The sequence below is a fragment of the Neltuma alba genome, unplaced genomic scaffold, assembly GCF_004799145.2.
Source record: "Neltuma alba isolate B1F8T4 unplaced genomic scaffold, ASM479914v2 tig00012119_pilon, whole genome shotgun sequence".
In the NCBI taxonomy this organism is placed as follows: Eukaryota; Viridiplantae; Streptophyta; class Magnoliopsida; order Fabales; family Fabaceae; genus Neltuma; species Neltuma alba.
Genome location: NW_021636671.1, coordinates 23,997 through 49,660, shown reverse-complemented (window position 1 = coordinate 49,660; position 25,664 = coordinate 23,997). Strand labels below are relative to the sequence as shown.

Genomic DNA, 25,664 nt, shown 5'->3' with positions numbered 1-25,664 from the left:
AATATACTCTTCCTTCAGTCTTAAATGTAAGATCTATTTTATAGTGGATCTTACATTTAAGATCAAAATAGTATTGAAGTCCAATAATTTCTTTTCCACGGTTTTGAATTGTAAAAAACTAAAAATACAACTTATCTTCTTAGACTCGGACCTAACTCCAACTTCGAACGTGAAAAAGTAAAATGCATCTTTTTCCTTCAAGCAATTAATATAATATTGATTATTCCAAAAAGAAAAAAAAAAAAAACCTCCACGTGCCGTAATTGTTCTGAAAATGCTCAAACCAAATACTTAGAAAACTAACCAAAACATAAAATCTTCCTTACATTGCTCTTTACAGCTTAAAAGTATATATCATATAGGCATAGAGGCTCTAGTGTAAAGGGAAGGGGATGGATCCAATAAGCTTGCAAGTGACTCAGTGAAACACTGACCCATGGCTCCTAAATGGAGAAGGAACGAATTTTGAAGTTGGAGCTACATGAGTATAAAAACTAGACAAGACTTTCATGCTAAGATTTCCATGTGATAAATGAAATTTGTACATAAGAGTGGGCATAAGAATTTTTCATTTTCAAGTGAGCAAGCGAATCGCTTGCTGGGGGTTCGAATCCACAACCTACATCACAAAGGATAATCTAAGTACCACTAGGCCACAAGGGCTCTGGCACTGAAATTTTTTTTACGTTTTTAGTGTGCATAAAGAATTGCGCATTAGAGAACATTATTATCAACCACTTCTTACAAAGTACATTACATAGATACTCCTTGAATCTTGTTCAAGTCATAAAAACATCCTCTTCAATGCAAGAAATCAGAAAGGCCTCTTAAAAATAGAGATTAGCAATTTTCATCTGAATTCGCATTAAAAAAAATTCCAAGACATTCCTTATATAAAATTATTGACTTTGGAGATATAGTAATATGGAAAAAACAAAATTGTTTCAAGCATTAACAAAACCAAAAGCACCCTACTGGGAGTATTGATCCAATTCAAAAAGCTTATGTTTTTGTGATTTCATAATTCAATTTGTCAATTTCAAATTGATTCTTTTTTAATACAAATTACAATAATGTATATTATTCCTCCAATTGTTCCTTGAGCGGTAAAGGGTTAAACCTTTTTGAGATAGTACAAGTTTCCCTTCTAGCTTGACCATACTAGCACCAACATGGCAATGCTCGGCAATTCCTGAATTAGAATCATACAAGGTTTTTTTTGTTTTTAAATTTTAAACAACAATCATACAACTGTTTTAAATTAGAAAATATCAGACTACTTCCTTCCCCTGTTAAGCCTCTGCAGTTGATAATTGATACTTCCCCAGGCGTTTCTGTTCTTTTTACTCTGAAACAAAGAAGAGCGAATAATTTTTCCCACTCCTTTGTTCTCCTATACTATGATATGTGTGTGCGCGTGTGGGAAAAATTAAAGATACAAAAAAGAAGGGGTGAGAAAGAGAATGAATGAACATGCTTTCATGATAACAAAATATTATATTACCTGTGAATCCAAACAGGTCTTTAATAAATCCTTCTGCTTAGTACACACATCACTGTTGCCTTGGTTAACAGCCATGCAGCTGAGAAAAGTCATCATTTCCTTCATGCAAGGTTTATGAAGTGAACCATATCTCTTAGGGTTAATATAAAGTCCACCAGCTTTCCGCCCCATTATCCTAAAGTTCAAACACAGCAATCCACCATGAAAATGACAATAATTAAGATTTACAAAGCAAGAAATGTGTAAGCGTGAAAATTTTAAGGAAAAAAAATCACAAATGGTAACATCAACTCATTTAAATAAATCTAATCCTCACTTCTCATGTGATCAATACGGAATATTAATTCCACATGGGGAACAATCATCCATTGACTAGATTATGCCCATTGATGTAACTGATTAATAGTTGATTTGAATGAACTTCCCCCTTTTGATTTGTGTGTGTGTGTGTGTGTGTGAGAGAGAGAGAGAGAGAGAGAGAGCCATGGCCGCCTTTCTTTCTTTTCCCTTCTATGTCTAGAGTCCACGTCATCAATTAAAATATAACATCCGCGAGCAAAATTTTAAAATGCGGTTCTGATGCGTTCAATATGATACAATAAAACGAGACCCATCTGGGGACTGGGGTATTCGTATCAGTTACAATAAATAAAAACTTTATATAAATTAAAGTGTGATTTTAAGACTTTAATCCATAACCACACCTCTGCATTCAGTTTCTTATCTGGGTGTACGCAGGCACGGGGAGGAGGAGGATAGGATACCATCAAACACTATGGGTCATCGTTCACTCAACAAGACAGCTTCTAAATCCACCTAGGAGAAAAGTACAAAACTTGATTGATTTTTTCTTCTTCTTTAAATGAATCATTTGAACTAAGGAAGTTAGAAATTTCTCATAAAAAGGTTATAGAAAAGATAAAAGGCAATCATATTAATAAACTAAGTAACAAAAATGGGGACTCCTGGGGTATTATAAAATATAAAGGGGCACCTCAATCATAACCCTGCAGCAGCTTCACCGATAGGCATAAAACTTGTTTGGATTAATGCAACATGAAAATAAAGCAGGTATTGGCAGGGATAACTGGGATATATATGCTCAAGATGCTGCTACCCCACCATATTTTTCCGTCCTCTGCTTTAGTATATATAGTAAATATGCTTATCTTAGCATTTCTGTCCATGCATGCAATTGCACAATCAAGGTTAGCATCATGTACCATTCTGATTATGCATTAGCCGATATAACGCTTTCTCACTATAGTTATAACCAATTAAAAACCAGCATCAAAACCATAGGAAGAGCAAGCAGTAACAAAAGACAATGCTGTCAAGAAAGAGGCCAATGAGTGCACAAGGATCAGAGAAATTGCGAGACTATGAAGCAAGATAGTTTAATTGAGATCCCGTTCCAAGTAGTTTAAGGCTTCCATTCTAAATCTCTTAAATATAACGCAGAAATTTTCCCAAGCATAGAAGAGAATGCAGATTAGATGAGAAAGTTACAGCTGCTTCACCCAAAGAAGATGCTGGTTTTCGTATAAAAGAAAATAGTTGATAATGACAAATTTCAATACAAATACTTCGAATAGCCATGAAAGGAACACAAGAAGCTTAGAGGGAAACACAGATGAAGGAGAAATAAGCTCACACACATAATAAAGACAGCAACTTCCCCACCGAACTAAACTAGATGAAGAATAAAAAGGGTGACGAAGAAAGATAGAATCCTGAGAGTAAAAGAGGAGACCAGCGAGGAAGATGAAGGTTGAGAGGGAAACAGTATCTCACCAAAGACAATGAAGACGAAGCTCAGAATTAGTGAGAGCGCCGAGCAACCGAGTGAAGTGGGAAACGGGGACGACGAGAACCCGCGAGCAGAGAGAGAGAGAGAGAAAGAGAGTGACTGTGTGAGGGAGGAGGGAGGAGGGAGGAGGGAGGCGGGAGGAGCGAGAGAGGCTACAGCGAGAGTTCTGTGTGATGCGAACGGGCGGGCCCCTGGCTGAAACCTAATGCCGGATAATTACAAATTTGCCATTAATAAAATTTTTCTTTTAATTTTTTTTGGGTGATACAGAGATACTCCGCCCATCCGAAATTTAATATAAAACTAAGTTGACTAATTTAAAAAAATTAAAAAAATTTTAAATTACTTAATTATAGCATATGTTACATGATCTATTTAAAATATTTATATGTATTATTATATTTATAAGTAAGGCAAATTAGTTTAGAGAAAAACAATAAATATAAATATTTTAAAATAATTTAGTAATTTTTTAATCTTTCTAAATTATTATACTAATTCTTATATTAAAAGTCGAAGATAGTACTAAAAATAAAATTTAAAATGAAATAAAGCTTCTTGGTAGCTCAAATCCATTCATATCTTACAAGGCCAACAACTTCTCCCGAAGGACATTGCCACATAGTCCATCTATTTTCCTGTGGAAAGCTGATTTTGGCTAACATGTCAGTACATCTATTCCCTTCCTTGTAAATATCTTTATCTCAACAATCTAATTTCTTTGCAGCAGCTCTTGAATTCGCCTGAATAGTCCTTGGCAGACGTACAAGTCTTTATTTTGATGTATTGACTCTATTAGCTTGGAAGAGTCACTTTCTACTTCAATCTATCTAAACCGTACCCCATCTACCAACACAATAATAGTCACTACTACAAAATGAAAAATACTCGACGGTTATTTTGGATCATATTTGACGGTTAAAAACTGTCAACTATACTAGCGTCATATATTTCAACAGCAAATATTTGACGGTTATTAACCGTCAAATATTTAAATCATACTTGACGGTTACTAGAGAAAAACCGCCAATTATTTTGAGATTATACTTGACGGTTCCAAAAAACGTCAAGTATTCTGTAATACTTGACGGTTCCAACTAATAACCGTCAAGTATTATTGGTTTTTTTTTTTTAAATTCGTTCTCCTTTGCCAGCAACCCCCTGCAATTTTGAAACCGATAACAAAGGCTCATTCAACAGAATCATGCAGGCCAGCATTCAAACCAATTCAGCCATATACATATATCTTAATGAATCGAAAATAATTTACATTATCATATATATACATGAACCAATGAAAACCAACTGTGATATATTAAAATTCTGGCAAGTACAAAAGGTGAACCAATTCCAAAATTAGCCAATTGCCAAAGTTGTACAATGCCTAAAACTAACCAACAGCCAAAAATGAACCAAAACCAAAATTATATTGAAACCAAAGCTAGCTATACGTACATACAATGTCTTAATGTACACTTTCCTATCTATGTTGTGCCCACTGACGGAATAAGGCCATCGCCAACTCCTCAACGATTTCTTCCATCTGAGTAGATGAATACACTGTGCAATATGTGTCGGCAAAGTACTGTATGCAACCACAAATTATGACTTAAGTTAGATAGAAATGTAAAGCTACAGTAAGTACAATAATTCTTAAATATATAAATTGAACCTTAACAAATGCATATTACCTGCGTGGGAATTGTGTCAGCATTGTGCAGAATTATCTCCTTCATAAATTTCATCACGCAATATCCACAATGGGAGCTCTTGTTGGGCTGACGTGGGCACTGTAAAGAATGGAAAAGGAAATAATATTAGTCAATCATATAAATAAACCATATTTAGTAGAATAGTAAATAATGGTAGTGAATACCTTCACTTTCTTCCACGGGAAGGTATCGTCAAATTGGCCGTTTTTTACCGGGGGCAGGGTAAGGCCTGATTTGTGCGGTATAGCCACAAAGCCCTGAGAAGACAATAAAATTGAATATTAATGATTGTCAAAAATTTGATTGAAGCAAGAAATTAAATTAAATTTAAATAATAGAGATAAATATTACTTGTTGAATAATGAAACCATAAATGGTCGATTGGTTGGATCCCCATGAAGAGAATCAAGATACCAAATCCTCGGCTTTGTGGGATTGACCACAATTAGCATCCAGTGTCCCCTAAGTATAAGAAAGACAATTAGAACTATTACAAATTATTTTGAAAATAAAAGAATTTAGGAAAGTTTACCCTTGACAATAAGGCGCTAAAAACAAAGTCTGAGCCCCCGGTGTTGCCCTAGAAATGTAGATATCCAACAAGTCTCTGGATAAGTCTTTCTTCATATTAGGTCCGTGGCCAGCAAAAGTGTGGGGGCTGATAATCTTGAACTTGTCATCAAGGCCACCTGTAACATCCTGAGTTTTATCGGGTTTTAATAGCCTCTTTTGGGTTGATTTTGAGGATAGATTAGTGATTTAATCTTGATCTTGGTGTTTGGGTTGGATTTGAGGTTTGTTAGAGGAATAGGTGAACGTACCCCTCTCAGGGTATGTTCGCCGCGGCGCGGGAGTTTCAGAGGGGAGTGTCTTCTCGGGAAGGTTTGGCCGCGGCGAAGTCTAGGGGACACCGCGGCGAAGTTGTTCAGGTGAGTGAGGCTTCCCTTTCAGGAAGCTTTCGCCGCGGCGAAGTCAGGTTTTCAGGCGAGTAATCCCTCTCGGGATTAGTTCGCCGCGGCGAAAGGTCGCGAATCTATATATTCGCGGGAGCAGTTCAGCATGCGAAAAATAAGAAAATCTGAGGTAGAGAGAGAGGCTCTGCTAGGGTTTCGGTATTTTGGCTTGGAGGGGGCATTTCTAAGGATCCATTACCTCAAGTAAGTGATTTTAACCTCTAATCTTCTTTCTTTATTGGAATTTCTTGGAATTTCTGAGGATTTTTGGTGGAACCCTAGGATTTTCTAAGTTGTGATGGAATTGAGGTTTTTGACCGATTGTTTTGAGTTTAATTGATTGCTTGGGGTTAGTTTAAGTATTTAATCGGTGTAGTTTCCTTGGATTTAAAGAATCTTGAATTTTTGGAGTTAGGGTTTATGGAGATAGATGATTTGGGATTGAGGATGATAATGTAGAGATTGATTTTGAGTTTTGTGAATTGGGTTATGTTAAGGAGGGTTAAATTGGATGTTTAATCGGTTTAGATTTGTTGTTGGAACCTTAATTGCTCAAATGGGATGTTGGAGGTTGAATTCCTATAGTGGGTCCTTGAGGTTTGAACTCTAATTGATGTTTGGAAAGGAATTAAGGTTTTAATGGGTTAGTATGACTTTGGAGTGTTGCCTTGATAGTTATACCTTTGAGTTGAGTAGAGTTTTGATGGGAGATAGGAATTTTGTGTCCCCAAGTGTTGTTTTGGCCACATTATTAGTTTGAAAGCTAATATATGATGGTTGTGTGTTTGTGTGCTTATGTAGACCGGTTGTGAGTCGTGGTGGTGCACGGGGCCACATTGTCGGTTTGTTATTCCTTGCTCAGGCGAGAGGTAACCACTTTCCAATCCTTAGTACTTGCTTCTGTGGTTTTGTGAGTAGATTTATGTTTTGTGCTCTAAGTAGTAATTATGTTCAAACTGTATGTTGTGTATAAAGAGGAAAACCGTCTTGTGGGGTTTCGACTAATGATGAATGAATTTTGGAATTGTGAAAGATATGCCACTGAATGAGGTTAATTGTGAAATGATTATTACTTTGTGATTACGATTTGAGCATGATGTATTAATTGGGAATTGGTGAGAATTTTGTCTGTTACTACCACGTGGTAAGGCCTCCATTAATGCATGATGATTGGCTTAGTACGTCCCCCATAGTGAGGGATAGGCCTTTTGGCTCCCTACGTCCCCCAGAGTGAGGGATAGGCCTTTTATGGCTCCTTACGTCCCCCATAGTGAGGGATAGGCCGGCTTCGGCTCCTGAAAATCCCCCAAAGTGAGGGATTTGGTTAATGGGATTTGCATCATTTCACTCGCATGATTTATTGTGGCTATCTTGTTATTATATTACTTGTGAACTGCCCCACTTGACACCTCACGAGCACCTATTTAGTAGTACCTAGTATTGGAAAGGTTGGTTACTGGGACTTAGTCTCACCCCGTGGTTTACAATGTTTTCAGGTGAAGGTTCCGTGGCCATGGAGACGCAGAGGCTTGAGCTCGGTTAGCTTTAGGCCTCTAGCATTTGTATATGTATGACTAGTATATATTGCCACATTTAGGACTGCTTTTTGATATATTTGATTACCCGGCCTTGTTGTAAACTGGAGAGAATGTATCTCCTTATTTTGGTTGGCCGGAGGCCATTGCTAGTGTTTGATGAACTCTGGATTATATGGTTGAAAACTATTTAGATGGGCTGATCTTGATGTATGTGTTACCCGGGCCGGAGGCTCGGAGGCCCAGTGGATATGAATGGATTATTTTAGTTGCATGCAACGTCTTACGGGTTGACCCGAGCTTGAAAGTCAATTTCTAAAAATATGAAATTTTCCTTCTACCATGGTAGCTCGTTTTAATAGCTCTCCTTTTCTACCATAGTAGAGGTTTTATGATGGGTTAAAATGTCTTGAGGTAGAGGGTTTTTACACCACCAGGGGCTATGAAGTTCTTGAAAAGATATCTAAATCAACAAACGAAGATATCAATAGAATAAATGTTCAAGTACTTAAGTATTTAGTTAAGGTTTTAACAAATACCTGATATAAAAGTTACAGGCATTTGTGCTGGCCATTCCATGCGTCAGAATCTCTTTCAATACTTCATTTGTGACATAATCTGACGAGGGTCAACCGTATACCTCTGGCTTAAACTCTAGGGGAATCATGAAATCCTCTCCATGTTCTAATCTGGCCCCAATTGCATATTCCTCAAGACATATTCGGAATCTTGATGATACCACTTGAACGGGCTCAGAGGGCTGCTTCTGTGGTGATGATAATGAGTGATCACCCAATAGGCTCTTCTTCCCCTTAGACTGACAAACAGACTGTTAGTAATTAAAATAGAGTTTATTTTAAATCAGCTGAATTTGTAGACCTATACATATATACCTTTGAAGGATGTCCTAATGTAAGAAGACGGCCAGGCCAAGCGACAAAGCTACCCACTGCTTGAGCCACTGTCTCTGCATTGGGGTGGGTATCGGAGGGCATAATTCGCATCAATAGCAATGTTCAACTGCACCCTCACATGATCAGCAGGGAGAGGAACATTATGAATTATACTCTCCCCCGGTAAATTGAACATGCGGCCCGTTGCAACAGTGTGATGTTTAGGGCTATCCGCCATACACTGAACGTCCGCTTCACCCTGATTTGTTTAACATGAGAGACAAGTTAGCTAGATATATAAATTATTGAATGTAATTATATAAACACAAGTATTATACCTCAGGTAGCAAGGGGAATGTGCAGCTGTCTTTGCCACTTGGGTTGAGATTTGGAGCTAGCTGTGGTGCTTGATTCTTGATCAACTGCTCGATTAGGAGCGCTTGCGCTTTAACTTGCTCCTTTAATCAGCGTGTTTCTTCCTTCAGCTCCATGAACTCAGCAGAGGAAGGCGTGCACGATGAAGAGGGCTTTTGTCGGTACCTAAAGTAATCTCTCTTGGTGACTCCATAACCGACGCCCCTAAGAAGACCAGGATGGTCAGGAGTCCCCAATGCCCTCCTCAATATATCCTGGTCATCTGCAGAATATGCCCCCTGCGAAACTTCCTGGGACAAACTCTCCTGTGCAACAAACATTGATATAGTTATTCATACTTAAAGATATTTGACAATAACGTGAAGATTATTTAATTTAGAATAATACTCACCATCCTGTCCACGACCTCCTTAACGCGAGGATTATCAATTTGGCAATCTTTATTTTGCCTGGCCAGTGCCCACAGCATCTGACGTGATACAGTGACATCTGATCCCTCCTGCTGTGTCACCTCTTGCTCAAGGCCCGCATAACCCAAGCGGCCCTTTCGGTAGGGATACTCATTCTTCTTTACTCTTTCCTTATTTTGGGAACTTAATTCCTGCAAAAACAAAGTAGATTCACAATTAAACAATATATAGATTAAACAAAATGGACTATTTAATATCAAAAAGAGCGAGGATTATTACTTGAAATTGCCTATCACGACATGACGTCACAAAAGCAGCCCAATCCTCTGGTTTGACCAAGTCCCGTATCAAGCTAGGAACCTGGGACTCGTCGGCTGTGGAAGGATCCTTCAAGTACTTGTGTGTGACAAAATATCGGAAAGAGCGTAGTGCCCTCCCAGCCTTCCCCTCCATAAACCTCTTCCTGCTCTCATCTATATCAAATGCAGACTGCAAAACATATAAAACAACACATTAGTGTCACGCAGCTTGTAAGAAAACGAAATTTGAGTTATAATATATTACCGATACATCTGTCCAAATAGTGTCTCGCACTGAACGATCAACCCTCCTCCAGTGCTGCGCTGTAATGGGCACAGTGCTTCGTGCCACTGCCCCAATATAGCTGATAAATTTATTTGACCGTATAGCTTGTCCTTTCTTATTCCACTATACGGCAAATTTCTTTCCTTCTGTTCGAGCTTTCACGACCTCTTGCATGACACAAAGGCCCCTCTGTATGCGTGCTGCCTCCTCTTGCAACTGTCTCTCCTGCTCAGAGGCATCTCTCGGTTGAGATGGGTTATCAGTGCTAGATCCGCTATCGTCTGCCATCTGCAATGAAATTGAAGTAAACAAAATGAATCAGAATCCATTAAATGAAAATAAAGTCATTAATGACGAAATTTATTTGAACAAAATTAAAACAAATAAAAGAATCAAAGAAAATAATGAGAGAATTTACATGCATGTTTAAGATCTTTTTCTTTTTCTACTCTTATGTTTTTGCATGTTCTTCTTGGTTTGAATTGTTTTGATCTTCTTACGAAACACTTTCCCCCTCTTTGAAATCCATATTCCGTCGTTGTAATCATGCCTGACATACATGGATTGATCTTCATTTAAATGAGAATCAAGTGAGGCCCCTTGAAATGGATCATCTTCAATTGCATTGTCTTCATACCCCGTCTCTTCAATATCCATTTTATTAGTCAACAAAATAATAGACCATCCTTTGGCAGCTGGGTCAGGGACATAAAACACTTGCGTAGCCTGAGAAGCCAAAATGAATGGCTCTTCCTTGTATCCTTCTTTATTCAAATTCAATTGTATAAACCCTAAGTCATCAATCCTCAATGCATTATTATTATCCACCCATTTGCAACCAAATACTGGAACTCTGAATTCAATGTAATCCAACTCCCAAATATCCTCAATCACTCTAAAGTATGACATACGTGCATAGATAGGATTTTTATCTTTGGCACTTGATATATGCATGGTACTAGCTACAAGAGTTATGCCACTATTTTGCTGTTTACTCCGATCATCTTGTTGTTTAGTATAGAAAGTGAACCCATTCATAAGGTAGCTTGTGAAAGAAATCACATGTTTGCTCGGTCCATCTGCCAACAACTTTAATTTCTTCGAAACAGAATTAGGATCATTATTATACTTGCCATGCATATGCTCTCTCAACCATGCTGTAAATTATTTATTGTGTGTTTTGGTGTACCAACTTTCAAGTTTATTGGGATTATCCCTCTTTAGCTCATCAATATGCTCATGCACATAGTCCTCAATCTCTTCGGAGTTGTGCAATACATATAGATGTGCCTGCTCCCACTGTTGGTTTGAAATAGTTATGACTTTCTTTCCCATAATCCCTTCTCCATCTGTCCTTCCCTCATGATGAGACATTGGAACCCCAATATCACTTGCATTTTTTAAGTAATGGGTACAAAATTCAGTAGCCTCTTCACAAATATATCGTTCTACAATACAACCCTCTGGCCGACTTCGATTTTTCACATACCCTTTCAATATTTTCATGTAACGCTCAACTGGGTACATCCATCTTAAATACACTGGGCCACACAGTTGGACCTCTCTAACTAAGTGGATGGTTAAATGGACCATGATGTCAAAAAAGGCCGGAGGAAAATACATTTCAAGTTCACATAACGTAACTATGATTCGGGTTTGCAATCTTGGCAATTTACTAGGATTAATCACTTTGCTGCAAAGAGACTTAAAGAAGAAACATAACTTTGTGATCGTAACTCGTACCTTATCAGGTAAAATAGCCCGTATTGCCACTGGAATAAAGTTTTCCATTAAGACATGACAGTCATGAGATTTTAAACCTTTTAACTTCATATCCTTCATTGACACAAGGTTACTAATGTTAGAAGAGTAACCTTCCGGTACTTTTACTGAAGCAAGAAACTCACAAACACTACTTTTCTCTTTTCTAGAAAGGGTATGAGCTGCCGGACGAAGAAATGTACGAGTTCCCTTATCCTCTGGTGCCAATTCCTCCCTTATCCCCATTTCAACCATGTCTAGCCTGGCATTTATGCCATCTTTAGTCTTCCCGAGAATATGGAGTAATGTGCCAAACAGACTTTCACATACGTTTTTCTCAATATGCATAGCATCAAGAAAATGTCTCACATTCAGGGTTATCCAATACGGCAGTATAAAGAAAATAGACCTCTTCTTCCACCCACTTGTCCCAACATGCTTCGCGAAAGGTTTTCCAAATTCACAATCTATATCTTTCACCTTTTGAAATACATCCTCCCCAATCAATGGTGTTGGTGCCTTACCTTCTTCTGAATTCCCATTAAAATATTTTTTGAATCGCCGGTAAGGATGATCACGATGCAACCATCTACGATGTCCCATATATGAATTTTTCATTCCATGCTTCAACCTTATGGAATCTGTGCTCTCTTCACAAATGGGACAACCAAGTTGTCCTTTAATGCTATACCCTGAGAGATTACCATACGCAGGAAAGTCGTTAATTGTGCCAAATAACATAGCTCTCAACTTGAATTTTTCTTCCTTATATGCATCATATACATCAACTCCATTCTCCCACAATACTTTCAAGTCTTCAATTAATGGAGCTATATATATATCTATATCATTTCCCGGTTGCTTTGGCCCAGAGATTATCATAGACATCATTGAATACTTGCGTTTCATGCATAGCCATGGAGGAAGGTTATATATAAACAAAATCACTGGCCATGTGCTATGGGTGCTGCTTTGCATCCCATAAGGGTTCATCCCGTCGGTGGCTAATGCAAGGCGTAGATTTCTATCTTCTTCCCCGAATTCAGGATACTCAATATCAAACTTCTTCCATTCTGGAGAATCAGCAGGATGGCGAAGCATGCCATCTTTAACCCTTTCATCTGCATGTCACCTTAAATTTTTCGCATCTTCTATATTACTATACAAGCGTCTGAATCTTGGCACTATGGGAAAATACCATAATGCCTTCTTCGGGCTTTTCCCATTCTCTTGGTAGCGTGATGCATTACACTTAGGACACTCAATTAGTGACTTATACTCCTTCCTAAACAAAATGCAATCATTGGGGCAAGCATGTATCTTCTCATAGCTGAGGCCGACAGAGCGCAACATTTGCTTTGCATCATACGTTTTACTTGGAAGCTCATTTTCTTTTGGTAGCATTTGTTTAACAAGCAACAGCAGTTCTGTGAAGCCTGTGTCGCTCCACCCATTTCTTGCTTTCAAATTATACAGTTTCAACACTACAGACAATTTTGTGAAATCAGTACAACCTTCATAGAGGTGTCTCAGCATCACACTTCAATCTATCAAACATTTCAGGACAATCGTCAAGTTCCCGTTCAATCGCATCTGTCATCTCCTCAAGACAATCAGCTTCACATGTACTCATGTCAAGATTAGATGATCCACAGCTTTCACTATGCCCTCGACTACTATTACTCACATCTCTTGTCTCTCCGTGCTTTGTCCAACACTTGTAACTTTGATCAATTCCATTGATAATTAAGTGGCTCTCACAATCGGATGGCAAAACCCAGTTCAAAAGGCAACACTTAAGACAGGGGCAAATAATCTTGTTGCGATCATCGGCGTGCTCAATCGCAAACTTAATAAAATCTTCTACCCCATCCCAATATTCTTTTGATAGACGATTGGCGGACATCCATTCTTTGCCCATGGTCCCCGACTAAGATGAATCATTTAGAGGAAAATGTGATCAGTGACTCAAAGATATTATGAGAATTAAACAAAAATAGAAAGTCAACACATGAGCCACTATGTGATCCCTCTTTAATTCTACTTGCTAACAACTAGTCGTTGTTAGCAACTAGTAATTCAACAAAAATTTACTTTCACTTCAGTTTGAAAAATATTCTACTACTACTAATGTGCTATTCCATTTGAAAAAAATTTGACAGCATAACGGCTTATAACATAGAATTCCCCAGGCTTTATGGCAGAAAACCAAACCAGCACATAGTCAATTTCAATTACAAAAACAAAAATTAAAACATTAGCATTGCATTCCCCAGACTTTATCGCGAAAACAAAAAACTAAAACACCCTAAACCCAAACTGATCAAAATGCGAAACACCCATTTAGAATCAAGAACAGAAAAAAAAACCCATTCGGCCAAATAGCAAACCCATTTTCCGTGTGTGCATGGTGAACGGTCCTAGCATTATCCTATCATTCCCTTTCCACTACAATCATTTCTCAAAGGAAGAACTAAAGGAAATAAGGGGAGCGAGTGAAGGATTACCAACCTGAAGCCGAAATGACAATCTGGAGAATGCACGACAACGACGAAGTAAGAGGATGCCGCAACGATAATGGAGGACACCGAGAGGGACGATGATGGAGGACGAGCAAGGACGGGCAAAAAAGCAAAAGGGAACGGCCGAAAAAGAGGTGGGTACGGCGGCTTGGAGAGTCCGAAGCGGAAGGGGGCGCAATCGGGAGAATGCACGCACAATGACGAAGCAGGAGGATGCCGCACCGATAATGGAGGACACCGAGAGGGATGATGATGGAGGACGAGCAAGGACGAGAGAAAAAAAGCAAAAGGGAACGGCCGAAAAAGAGGTGGGTACGGCGGCTTGGAGAGTCCGAAGCGGAGGGGGGCGCTAGAAATTTTGAACTGAAGAGACTGAACAGGGGAAAGGGATGGGTTTTTAAGCACAATACTTGACGGTTTCTATTAATAACCGTCAAGTATTCTCAAAGAATACTTGACGGTTTTAAATCAAAACCGTCAAGTATTACTAAACTTAACCGTCAAGTTTACCTTTAATATACTTGACGGTTATAAAATAACCGTCAAGTATTTTTGGAATACTTGACGGTTTCTAAAGAAACCGTCAATTGACGGTTTCTTTAGAAACCGTCAAGTTTTCTTCCGGGGGATTATATTTGACGGTTTTTGTGATAACCGTCAAATATTTAGCGTCAAGTATTCCCCAATTTGTAGTAGTGAGTCCTTCATACATTCTCTTTGCTTTCTCTTCCAATACAGTGCAAGGCTCTAATTTCTTAGAAAAACCACATAGCCATTCTCCATATTCACCTTGTATATTGCCCCCACATCTTGCTCCTCTTCAGTCAAAACTCGTCTCATCTGTATTTAACTTGCACTGAAGTAGACTAAGAATTTTCCAATCCATCAACATGAGTGTCTCTCTATTTTTAGCATTGTTTCTCCATCCTATCGTTCCTTATAAGCATGCAAATATCTTTTGATCATTTCTTCTAGTTTCCTTGGGGCTTCAAACTGTGGGTCATAAATCTCTACATTTTTCCATTGCTAAATATACAAACATGTAGTGGTGAAGACCTCTGGCCAGTAAAACTCTTTTACTTATCATGGCATCTAAAGCTAGATTGTAATCATGCGTGCCAATTCGCATAAAAAAACTAGTTTCCACAATGGATATATTTAATGCACTTCTAGGTTTCCTTTGTAAGAGGGAACTTTCTAATAGCATGTAGAAGATTCTCCTCATCCCTATGACATATATCACACTGAGCTCCTCCCTCTCCCTATTTGCTTGTTTACCATTTTGCTTGTAATCCTTGGTAAGAGGGTAATCACATGAAAACTCTAATTCTTTCTAGTACTTTAAGTTTCCAAATTGCTTTCTACTTATTGTATTTTGGTGTCTCCTCTCTCTGTAGTAGCCAATTGTTAGAATTGGCTATGGTGAATGTCCATCCTTGCTCAATTTCCATTTGATTCTACTATTTTGATTGTCTATTTCAACTTGCTCTTTGAATTTATCATATAGTCTAACCAACTCCTTCCATAACTTGGAGTTGTTTACCTTAGCTACATAGGTTCTTTTTGCTTCTTTGTTCCTCTCGTATTTTCCTTGAGGACTTGTACCCAAAGATCATCTGGGTTTTGCTATATGTGCCAGAGGATCTTCAATATAAAAGATCTATTAATCACCTTTAGAGATCTAATGCTAGCCCTTCCTTCCTCCTTTTGGTTTGCATAGAGTATTCTAACCAACAGTGTGCTACTTTCTTTTATTACTCGATCACCCCAAATAGAGTTTCTTTGCTCCTTCCCAAGCTCTTCAATGATACCTAGGGGTAGCTTTTCATATTGGATAGGATAGAGAGCTATTAAGTTAGTTATAGTATGAACTAGGGTCATATGTCCAACTAATAACAAACATTGTGATTGCCATCCATTCAAACACTTCCTCACTTTGTCCACAATTTCAGCATATTTCTCCTTGCGTCTCTTTGGGAAAGAAGTTTCTATTCCCAAATATCATCCTAGATCACAAACCCGTTTGAGCTTGCTCCTTATATAAATTGCTTACCTAATTTGAGAGTCCACGTTGGTTGAGAAATATATTTGCATTTTGTCCTGACTCACTTTGTGTCCTAACACCTCTCCTAAAACCTAAAAAGGGGACATTACTTTTAGCATAATGCTTTTCAACCTTTACAGAATAATCTTGGACAAGCATTTATAAATTACATTACATAAGGAGATTAGCCTCAACAAATTCATCTTCTCAAAATAATCCACCTTTGGGATAAGAGTTATAAGGGTAGAATTCACAACTCTTAACTTCTCGTTATTCCCCCTACATCTCTTTGATCACCTTAGAAACACTATCCCCTACTAGCTTCTAGTTTTTGTGAAAAAATACTACCGGGTAGCCATTATCTTCGGGTGATTTAAGACTGCCCATAGAGGACATGGCAGCTTTGATCTCTTTATTAGTGAGATGAGCACACTCCCATTCCCCTGATTCCTGCGTTAGTTGAGTACAGTGAGTGGGAAACCAATTTCTATTAGCGTTATCCTCCGTAAAAAGACTTGCAAAGAACTTGTTGACTAGCTATCTAACTTCCTATTTGCTTTCTACCCAGCAATTGTTTTCATTTTTCAAGGTTGTGACCTTGTTCTTCCTTCTTTTAATGTTAGTCTTTGTATGGTTGAAAGTTGTATTTCTATCATTGTCCTATAGCCATTTAGTTCTTACTTTTTGGAACCATATGTCTTCTTATTTTAACACCTCATTTAGCTCCTTGTGCAGACTCCACTCAACCTTTTGAAGCCTAGAGTTAAATTGCTTTCTTGTTTAGCAACCCACGTTTTCTTTAATCAATGTGCCCAAAAATATTGATGTTGTAGTCCTTCAAATGTTCTTTTAGTTGACTAAGCTCTTTTTGATGTCTTCGCATCCCAACCAATGAGTTCTTAACATGTTCTTGAAATAATTATGCTGCAGACATATAACCTCAAAGTAGAACGATCAATCTCTAGCATTCCCCTTTTTAGTTGACAAGTAAATTAATAGTAAGTGATGATCAAATTGGAGTCTTGGGCTAATTTAAACATATGCTTCATTAAAAATATTTCTCCTTGCTTTGTTGCATAAAGAACTATCAAGGTTTTTACATCATCTGCACGTATAACACAAAATGAGCCCCCTTCAAGTGAATCTTGGCCCCTTAGTTTTAATGTCAATGAGTCCACATGCTTCAATATTATTTAAGAAGTTTTGACATTTTCTATGATTCACTTCCTTCTCACCTCTTTGCTTCATTAGGGATCTAATATCTTTAAAGTCACCTGCTGGAATCCAAGGTAAAGAGTTATTATCCTAGATATACTACAACACTTTCCCAGGTTCTCCTCTTTCTACTTCTCTAGGACTCACATAAATTATACTAAAAAGCCACTTATTCCAACCTAACTTGTTAAACTTCACAGTGAATAAGCTGCTTGTGAGAGATTAGAGCCTTGATCTAAAACTCATCTTTATGCCAAAGGATCCATATACCCCCTAATAAACCATAAGCTTCAACAACTGTAACTCCTTAGCTATAGATCATATTCGAGTTCATTTTATGTCAATTGAAACCACGTTGGATGGCCTACAGCACAAGAAAACAAATCTGGAATTTTTGCTTTCCCAAGTATTGTTCATTTGGTAAATCTAGATTTTTTGGCCAGCTTTGAAAATTCATAACTAATTATAGAAAAATCAAAACGAAGTGGTTCTAAGTCCCACTGAAAACTTTCAAAGAGATCTACATGCAAAAAATACTTTTAGGGGCTAACTCATTATGGAACAGTACCAAAACTGTATAGAATTTACACTATTCATATGGTTAAAACTATTTTCTAGATTTAAAGCACTAACTTTGAAAAATCACCATAATTTGCACACATCTCCAATTCCAGTGAATTACCCATGGAATTAAAGCTCAAGATGTGTGTTTTAAGCATACAAAATCTCATGGCCAAATTCATGCAGAAACTACTTCAAAATATTTACCAAAGTTTACAACTCCATAGGCAACAATTTCCAGCATCATTACATACATATATCAAGTTCATGCCATGGAATGTAAAACTATGAAGCTATTCTCCCATTATTCTCTTCCCTCTTCGAAGTGCCTCTGGCCTTACTTGAATCATGGTAAATTTGGAAGGAATGAGCTTTCATAGAAATCCCAATAGCAAGATAAAATCAACTAAGCATTAACAAGCATCATTATCACACAACTTTACTAAAAGCCATTGTTAGGGAACTAACACTAACTCATACCTTGTGAAACTCTAACATGCAATAGCCAAGGTATAACATTGAAAGGAGCAACCATAAGTCATACGTAAACTTTCATATAGCTCAACCATCCAAAGACAATAACATAAGTATAACAACAATGCAACGTTAACCATAAAGTTAATTAAATCTTCCTACCTCAAGTGAAGTAAGCCTTAACTCTCTCTTCTTGTTCTTGGCTCCTTCCTTCACAAATATCAAAGCCTATCCAACAAAAGGGCATAACCATTACATTCCATATCATAACAAAACTCAATGTTTAAATTGAATAAAACCCTTAATCTCTTTCTCTTTAATTTTTAAGTTTTGTTTCCATCAATTCATAAATTATTCTCTTAGGCCAATCCTACATGATTTTTCACGTAGAGTCCAGATATGAGCTCAACATTATGAAATTCATCTTCCTTCCTCTTGAACCCTTTAGGCTGAAACACTTCCTTTTTTTTCACCTAAATTTCCAAATTTGATTGCAATGCTTCCAAGACTTATTCCTTAAGTGTATCTTACAGAATTTTTCATTCTGAACATTTTGAAAGCATCAAAACAAGCAAAAACCAATCCTAGGTGAAAAGTCCTCTTGGCTGTGGGGTACCCTAAGTTTTCCAACAATAACAATATCAACCATAATCACATAATACCACTTGATTTAAGTCATAAACAACTTCTTAAACTAATTCTCATCATCAAAATCATCCTCCACCATTCCTATATAATTTCGGCCAGCAAGAGGGGAAGGGAAAGTCGTAGATTTTCAACCATAAAACTCAAGATTTCTAAGCATTAAACCAACTAGGATTAACTACTAACTTTGGATCTAAGTTTGGTTAGTTAATTTCTTGCCTTGTTCTCCTCTTTAAGCTTCAAGTTTTCAATTCTCAAAAGCTTCCCCTATGGAAACCGAAATGTGAAGGAGGTGGGAGAGGAAGATGAGTTTTTATAAAGGTCTTTGGACAATTTTGCCCTTAACCCTTTTCAAATTGCCAAAATTACGTGATTGGTTGATAATTGATATATATGACATCATAATTCCTAAGGGCTTATGTCATGCATATCTTGAAACTTCTCCTTGCTTCTTCCACCTTCCAAGTGGCATCAAGAATAGTTTAGCTAAGAAGGAAGAAGATTTTTCGCAATATATGTTGTATAACTTTCTACCGGTTTAAGTAACTTTTGTACTTGCAGCACCATAATTGTCCTTGATATTTTTGACCACCTATCCTCATCTTTTACCTTTTACTTTTGAGTCATCACCCCTCATAATGATTTTCAAAAGAATAGAAATCCTAGTCAAAAATAGTGGCTAAAAGTATTACTTTTTCTTCAGGAAATGCTTTCTAGAGTTCCAGGACTCAAAAAATTCCTCTATCAGTTTTAATATCTCTCTTTAATTCCAAGGGAATTTTGTGAATTTTTTTGGAATTTAACTCCTCCTCTAGATATTTCTTTTTAAATTTCCCAGATAAAAGCCCTAATTGGATTAAATAAGTTTTAAATATTTTTAAAGCTAATATGGGGGTAATTTGGGAATAAAATTACTTCTACAATGTTCTAAAACTCTCAAGGTATTTTATCCATATTTTTTCCAATTTTTCTGAGGCCTTGGAGCACATGAAATAATTAAATTTGACTAACTTTTGCTTAATTAGTCAAATACTATGAAAATTACTAGAAAATTAATATTAATTAATTTCCTTCATATTTTGACTTCTGGACCATCATTTTGTTCCAAAAAATTTTCTCTAATTTTTGGAGTTTTTTTAGAAATTTTTAGAGCTTTTTGTCATATTTTTCTAATTTATACTGATTTACTCAAAATATTGAAAATTTCACTTTGGTCCATATCCTGATTTCACATCAAAAGTTGTGCAATCTACATTAACACTAATATTCTAGCCTTAACCATCTTTAGAGTAAGTATACTTTAGTCACAAAATACTGGATGTGCCAACAACCTCCTTGCATTTGAATTCTATTCTTTTCAAAGCTCTTTGAGCACATTCTCTACTGCACCTAGTTTCTACAAGTACCACAATCTTCGGTCTAAATTTTCTCTTTATTTCTTTAAATCTTTGCCAAAATCTCTTTCAGTAGCACCCCACACATTCACACAATCATCATAAAATAAATGATAAATGGAAAATCTGCAAAATCATCCATAAATATATTTAGTAGAGAGTTAAGCTATGGAAAATACAAGGAATTGTCTAAAATATATTAAGTATTCCCTTCCGATCATAGTAGAAGAAGCCTCTAAATCTAATTGCCGTCCAAAACTACAAAGTGTTAATAATTTTAAGCTTCTTGTGTACTTATAGCTAAAAGAATATGACATTTATAAGCCTTATCCTTAGGTTTTTGATCACTATAGCACCATCTTTTGTCACATCTCTTTCAATATCCCATTATATGTCAATTGGAACCATTAGAACGTGTTTCGTAATGTTTCTGGATGAAAAATTTCGATTTCAAAATTTCACCTTTAATTCTGTTTGTACACTATTCATCTGAATTTTGGCCAACTTTGAAAATTCATAACTAATTTTAGAAAAATCAAAACAAGGTGGTTCCAATTTTTGCATGAAGCTTGCTAAGATTTATATAGAGAAAAAATATTCATTCGACTCAATTCCATCCAAAAAAGCACCAGAAAATTCAACAAAGTGCACTGTTTATATGGTCAATTTTTGAATTTTCAGTATTTTTGACCAACTTTGGAAGGACATAACTCTTAGGACAAAACTCCAATTTTAATGGTTTACCACTTGATTTAAAGCTAAAAATGAGATCTATAAGCCTGTAAAATTTCATGCCCGAATTCCAACAATTGCTCATTATTTCATGTGTCACAAGTTTAGCCTCTTTTAGGGTATTTCTTATCTCCTAACTTCATTTTCTTAAATTCTTTTCTCCTTTTCCTTTTTCCACATCCTTTTGGCATTATACTATTCAAATTTCCAACATTAGGGCATGTCATATAACCATAATCTACATCATATTAACATTCACACTCCATTATAAATTAACATCAAACTCATTAAAACATTACACAATTTTCCAAAATGTCATGAATTCCCTATTGCTCCTTCATCCCAAAACCATTTCCTTGCCCTTGCTATCAGATGAATCATTCCCTATTTGAGACATAATTTACCATAGGGAGAGTGAGATTTCAAGGAAATCTTAGTAGCATATGAATTATAATTTTTATGTAAATCAAGCAAGTTCACATGTGACATGTTATACCATTCAAAAATATTCCGAAACATAGGAAATCATATCCAATAACATGCAAGGATGGGAACATTAACCTTTCCCACATTGGCATACCACAATGCATTTGGCAAAAGCACAACACAAGTTCCTCTAACCCAAGCAATCAAGAAATCACATTAAACAAGCAAGATAAACAATCAAATTATAATTCAAAGTTACCTTTTTAATACTTGTCCAATTAGTTACCTCAAGAACAAAGCTTCCTCTTGGTTCCTCCACACAATGCCTATTAAACCAAGTATAAACATAGGCCACATTAATCCCTAAACAACTTAAACACAATTCTTAAACTTTAACTCAATAATTCTCGCCTTTTTCTTTGATTTTTAACCAAGTGATTCCTCCTTTAGAATCAATAACTTTAGGACTCAATTCTACACAATTTTTCATGAGGAATCCAATGGTGCAATTAGATTTTTGAAATTCACACTCCTTCCCCATGAATTCACCTTGGTTGAATAGGGTATATAAATTTCCAAAAATCCTATTTTTGCTTCCAATGATTTTAAACACTTTCCAACAACATATCCCTATACAAAAAAATGTTTTAAAGCCATTGGAATCACCAAATCAAGCCAAAACAATTTCCTTCTGCATGAACAGTGCTAGGCTGAAAATGACATATAGAACCCTAGGTGCAATTTCTTCCAAAAACCCAACTATACACCCCTTAATCTTACTTATTCCACTTGATTATCAAAGTTTCCATCCTTTCCTAAGCATCACATGGCTAGACCAAATTTAATAGTATTTTCTCATGATTTTCAAGCCAAAATCCTAATCCAATCAATGTAAAACTTAGGGATAATGATTCTTAGACATACTTTAATGTTTTCTTGGTGTGAGTTGGATGATTTCTTGCCTAAAACACTTGAAAATTTCAAAGGAATAGGGCTGGAGCTACAGTGATAGAGTTTCCCCTTATTTTCCCAAATTTTCTCACATTTATTTGTATTTTCCAATGGGTATATATAGAGAAAATCAATTTGCCCTTCTCCCTCCTGATTTGGCCAAACGAGGACACCTCATGGGGGTTATGTAGCAGTCATCAAGTGCCAAAATAATCAGATCATCCCAAGTGGCCTTAATCTAGATTATTCCAACATTTATCCCTTAAATTTTCATTTATTTTAATTAATTTTGGTGGGGTCTGGAAGTTGCACGAAATTGGACCCTTATTAGGCTTGATTTGGGCCCCCCAAATGGTTGGGGCTGATCCAAAAAGTTGCCCCACAAACCAAATCACTACCTCAAACCAATTTAAAACTTTATCGGTTACTATTCACTAGTAACATTTCATAATTTTTTCAGACCTCTAAAAATTTATTTCTCTCTATGATAATTCACCTTTTAATATGAGAATATGATCTAAAGGTATTTATTTTGAATTTTCTCCGATTAGGCCTCTATCGGTAAATCTGAGGAAAAATAAATTTTCTAAAATTAATTCCTGATCTTCCAAGATCTAAAACTAATTTTATAAATTCAAATAAATATTTATATAATTATCCATCTTTCTACCAAATTTATTGAGGCCTCCAACTACTTAAAATAATTATTTTCCTTCGATTTCCCAATAATTTCCCGAAAAACCTTTTTTACGGGAAATTCTGTAATAATTTATTTCCACCATAATTTCACCTTTCAGGCCTCAACCAAGTTTCCAAAACCTCTAATTCACACTTTTCCTATTTTTTGAGAATTTTCTAGAATTTTTCTCAAAATTTTCCGTTTTACCCTTCCTAGACCGATAATTACAAAAATATCAGCCCTGACCTTATCCGGGTTTCATATCAAAAGTTGTTTCGTCTCCCCATCTAGTTCCTACTTTGACCCTCATCCTAATTTTTAATCCCCTGTAACCTGGTGAAAATTTTTAGGATATGACATCTTTCCTTATTTGCATAGTAAGCCCAAGTGGTTCAAGGGGATCACTTTCACAAGATTGAAGTGTACTTGAACTCCCAATTATGGAATTGGCTTTACTTGTCCTATTAATTTCTGTAGAACTACAAACAAACCTTTTTCTAAACCATCGTGACTCGCAAAGGGAAAATTGATACTTGACAAATCAGACAAAGTAAAAGTAGTAGTGTGTGAGGTGGAAAGTGAGCTATCAATTAACAAGCAATCTGTCACATCCTGTAAAGTTTAACCATTATAATGGGTATGAAAAATTAAGTTAAGGGCCAATAGGAAAGTAGATTGGCTGATGAAGCCAAGCTTGATATAAAATCCAAACAGGGTCCTGACTTATATTTTTGAAATTATCAGTCCAATAAGGACAAAACAGGAAAATTCTAAACAAATTCCAAAAAATCCCAAAAAATGGTAAAACAATAAATTAAAGGTTTTGAAACCTTATTTAAGCCCCTAGAGGTGGAAATAGCATGACAATAGCTTGTTACAAATTTTTTTGTAAACAAAGGATTTTTGGGAAAAACAGTAGAAAATTAGCTAGAAATAATTATTTTAAATATATTAAGGTCTCAATAATTCCAAAAAAATACATAAAAATGATTTAAGATTTATTTGATTTTATAAAATTATTTCCAGGCCTTAGAAGTATAGGAATTAATTTTAGAATATTTATAACCAAAATTTTATCAATAAAGCCTAATTTGGGAAAAAATTCAAAATAAATAGTTAGAGGTTGAGATAAATTCTAAAAATTTTTAAGGGACCTTCATATATTAAAAGAGGATTTTGATTGAGAGAAATAAATTTTTAGAGGCCAAAAACTGTTTTTGGAATCAGTAGCCTAATATTGTGAGTTTTAGTCAGAAATTGATAAATTGCAATTAAGCCATACTTCATCTTCCTCTCTAATCAATTTTGGGCTCATTTTGGGCCATGGAAGCCCATAAAATTTGTGCAGTCCATGGTTCCTCTTGCTAACAGATTCAAGCCTAATTTAAGTCCAAAATACATAAGAAAAATTAACAAGAGACACTTGGCATGAGCTAAAATTCTAGGGTTAAAAAGAGGGACATATGTCCCTTTAAGTGGCAAAAGATGAGGCCATGTGGAGGGGGTTGAGGTAAGATTATGAGGTCTATATATACCCTTCTAAAATAGTGAAATTAGGCCAAAATAGATTAAAAAAAAGAGGGGAAATTCTATTTAACTAAAATATCAACCTTAAAAAACACCTAAAACCTTCCAAATCAAAGAAAAATCATTAAGCTTCAAGTAAAGATCCATTAAGGTATGTCTAAGCTTGATTTTGGTTAGATTTAAGGGTTGTTTTGGTTGAAATTTCTTCACAAATCCTAAGCCTTTATGCTGTCCATTTTTAGTCACAAAGAGAAGGTATTGGGGAAGGATAGAAACCATGAATGTGAGCTTGGAATAACATGTTTAATTAATGTTTGGATTGAATTTTGAAAAAAATACCAAAGTTGGGGTTTAAGGGAGCCTATTTGGCCAACTCAAGTTCTTAAGGTCAGAGTATCGATGTGATTTGATTATTCCAATGAGTTTAAAAGGTATTTTTATGTAAGGAAACACCAAGGAAATGTGTTTTTAAAATCATTAGAATCAAAAATAAAAATTTTGGAAGGTAAGATCGTGCTATTTGGCCAAAGCAAGTTTGGAGAGAAGCAGTGTGATTTTGTTAAATCTGATCTGATATTTGGATTCTACATGAAAAATTGTGTCGGAATGACCCAAGAGATTGGTTAAAATAAAAAGGAAATAATTATGTTAAAAATCAAGGAAAAAGAGGTTTTTATGAGTTTATTGTTGAGTAAGAGTATTTATGCTTGAATTATGAGTAATATGGAATGTGTTTATGCTTGGATTGAGAGGCATTATACAAGAAAACAAAGAGGAGCACCAATTACCTAAGGAGGCCGAAATATATGCTTGAGTAAGAGGTATCACATCCCAATTTTTAGGTCTAGAAGCCTAGAAAGTAGCCTAAAGAAGGTAGATTACTAAGCCCCTTTGAGCAGAAATCCCAAAGCTATGAAAGGAAGTTAGAACGGGAATAGGGACTAAACTGTCAAGTG

General features: G+C 36.2%; 1 protein-coding gene and 1 long non-coding RNA gene across 3 annotated transcripts; both read right to left on the bottom strand.

The window, feature by feature from the left end:
* Positions 1-1,165: 1,165 nt before the first annotated feature.
* LOC114723048 (uncharacterized) lies at positions 1,166-3,446 on the bottom strand. 2 transcript variants are annotated; one of them, XM_028909184.1, is made up of 4 exons: positions 3,299-3,446; positions 2,209-2,320; positions 1,505-1,679; positions 1,166-1,348 (listed from the first exon to the last, which is right to left on the bottom strand). In XM_028909184.1, the coding sequence occupies exons 2-4, from the start codon at positions 2,214-2,216 to the stop codon at positions 1,277-1,279; spliced, it is 255 nt and encodes an 84-aa protein (XP_028765017.1). In that variant the 5' UTR covers positions 2,217-2,320; positions 3,299-3,446; the 3' UTR covers positions 1,166-1,276. The 2 variants fall into 2 exon arrangements, with proteins under 2 accessions (XP_028765017.1, XP_028765018.1); XM_028909185.1 differs by lacking the exon at positions 2,209-2,320.
* A 2,186-nt stretch (positions 3,447-5,632) lies between these two features.
* Positions 5,633-8,135, bottom strand: LOC114723047 (uncharacterized). Its single transcript, XR_003738206.1, has 3 exons — positions 8,054-8,135; positions 7,949-7,977; positions 5,633-5,715 (listed from the first exon to the last, which is right to left on the bottom strand). It is a non-coding gene; the product is annotated as an uncharacterized LOC114723047 (long non-coding RNA).
* Between the last annotated feature and the right edge of the window lie 17,529 nt (positions 8,136-25,664).

What these genes read in the sequence shown, in the direction of transcription:
- LOC114723048 (XM_028909184.1), bottom strand. An exon ending in AGACCTGTTTGGATTCACAG is followed by an intron (nt 1,349 to 1,504) that starts GTAATATAATAT and finishes TCTTTGTTTCAG; the next exon opens with AGTAAAAAGAACAGAAACGC.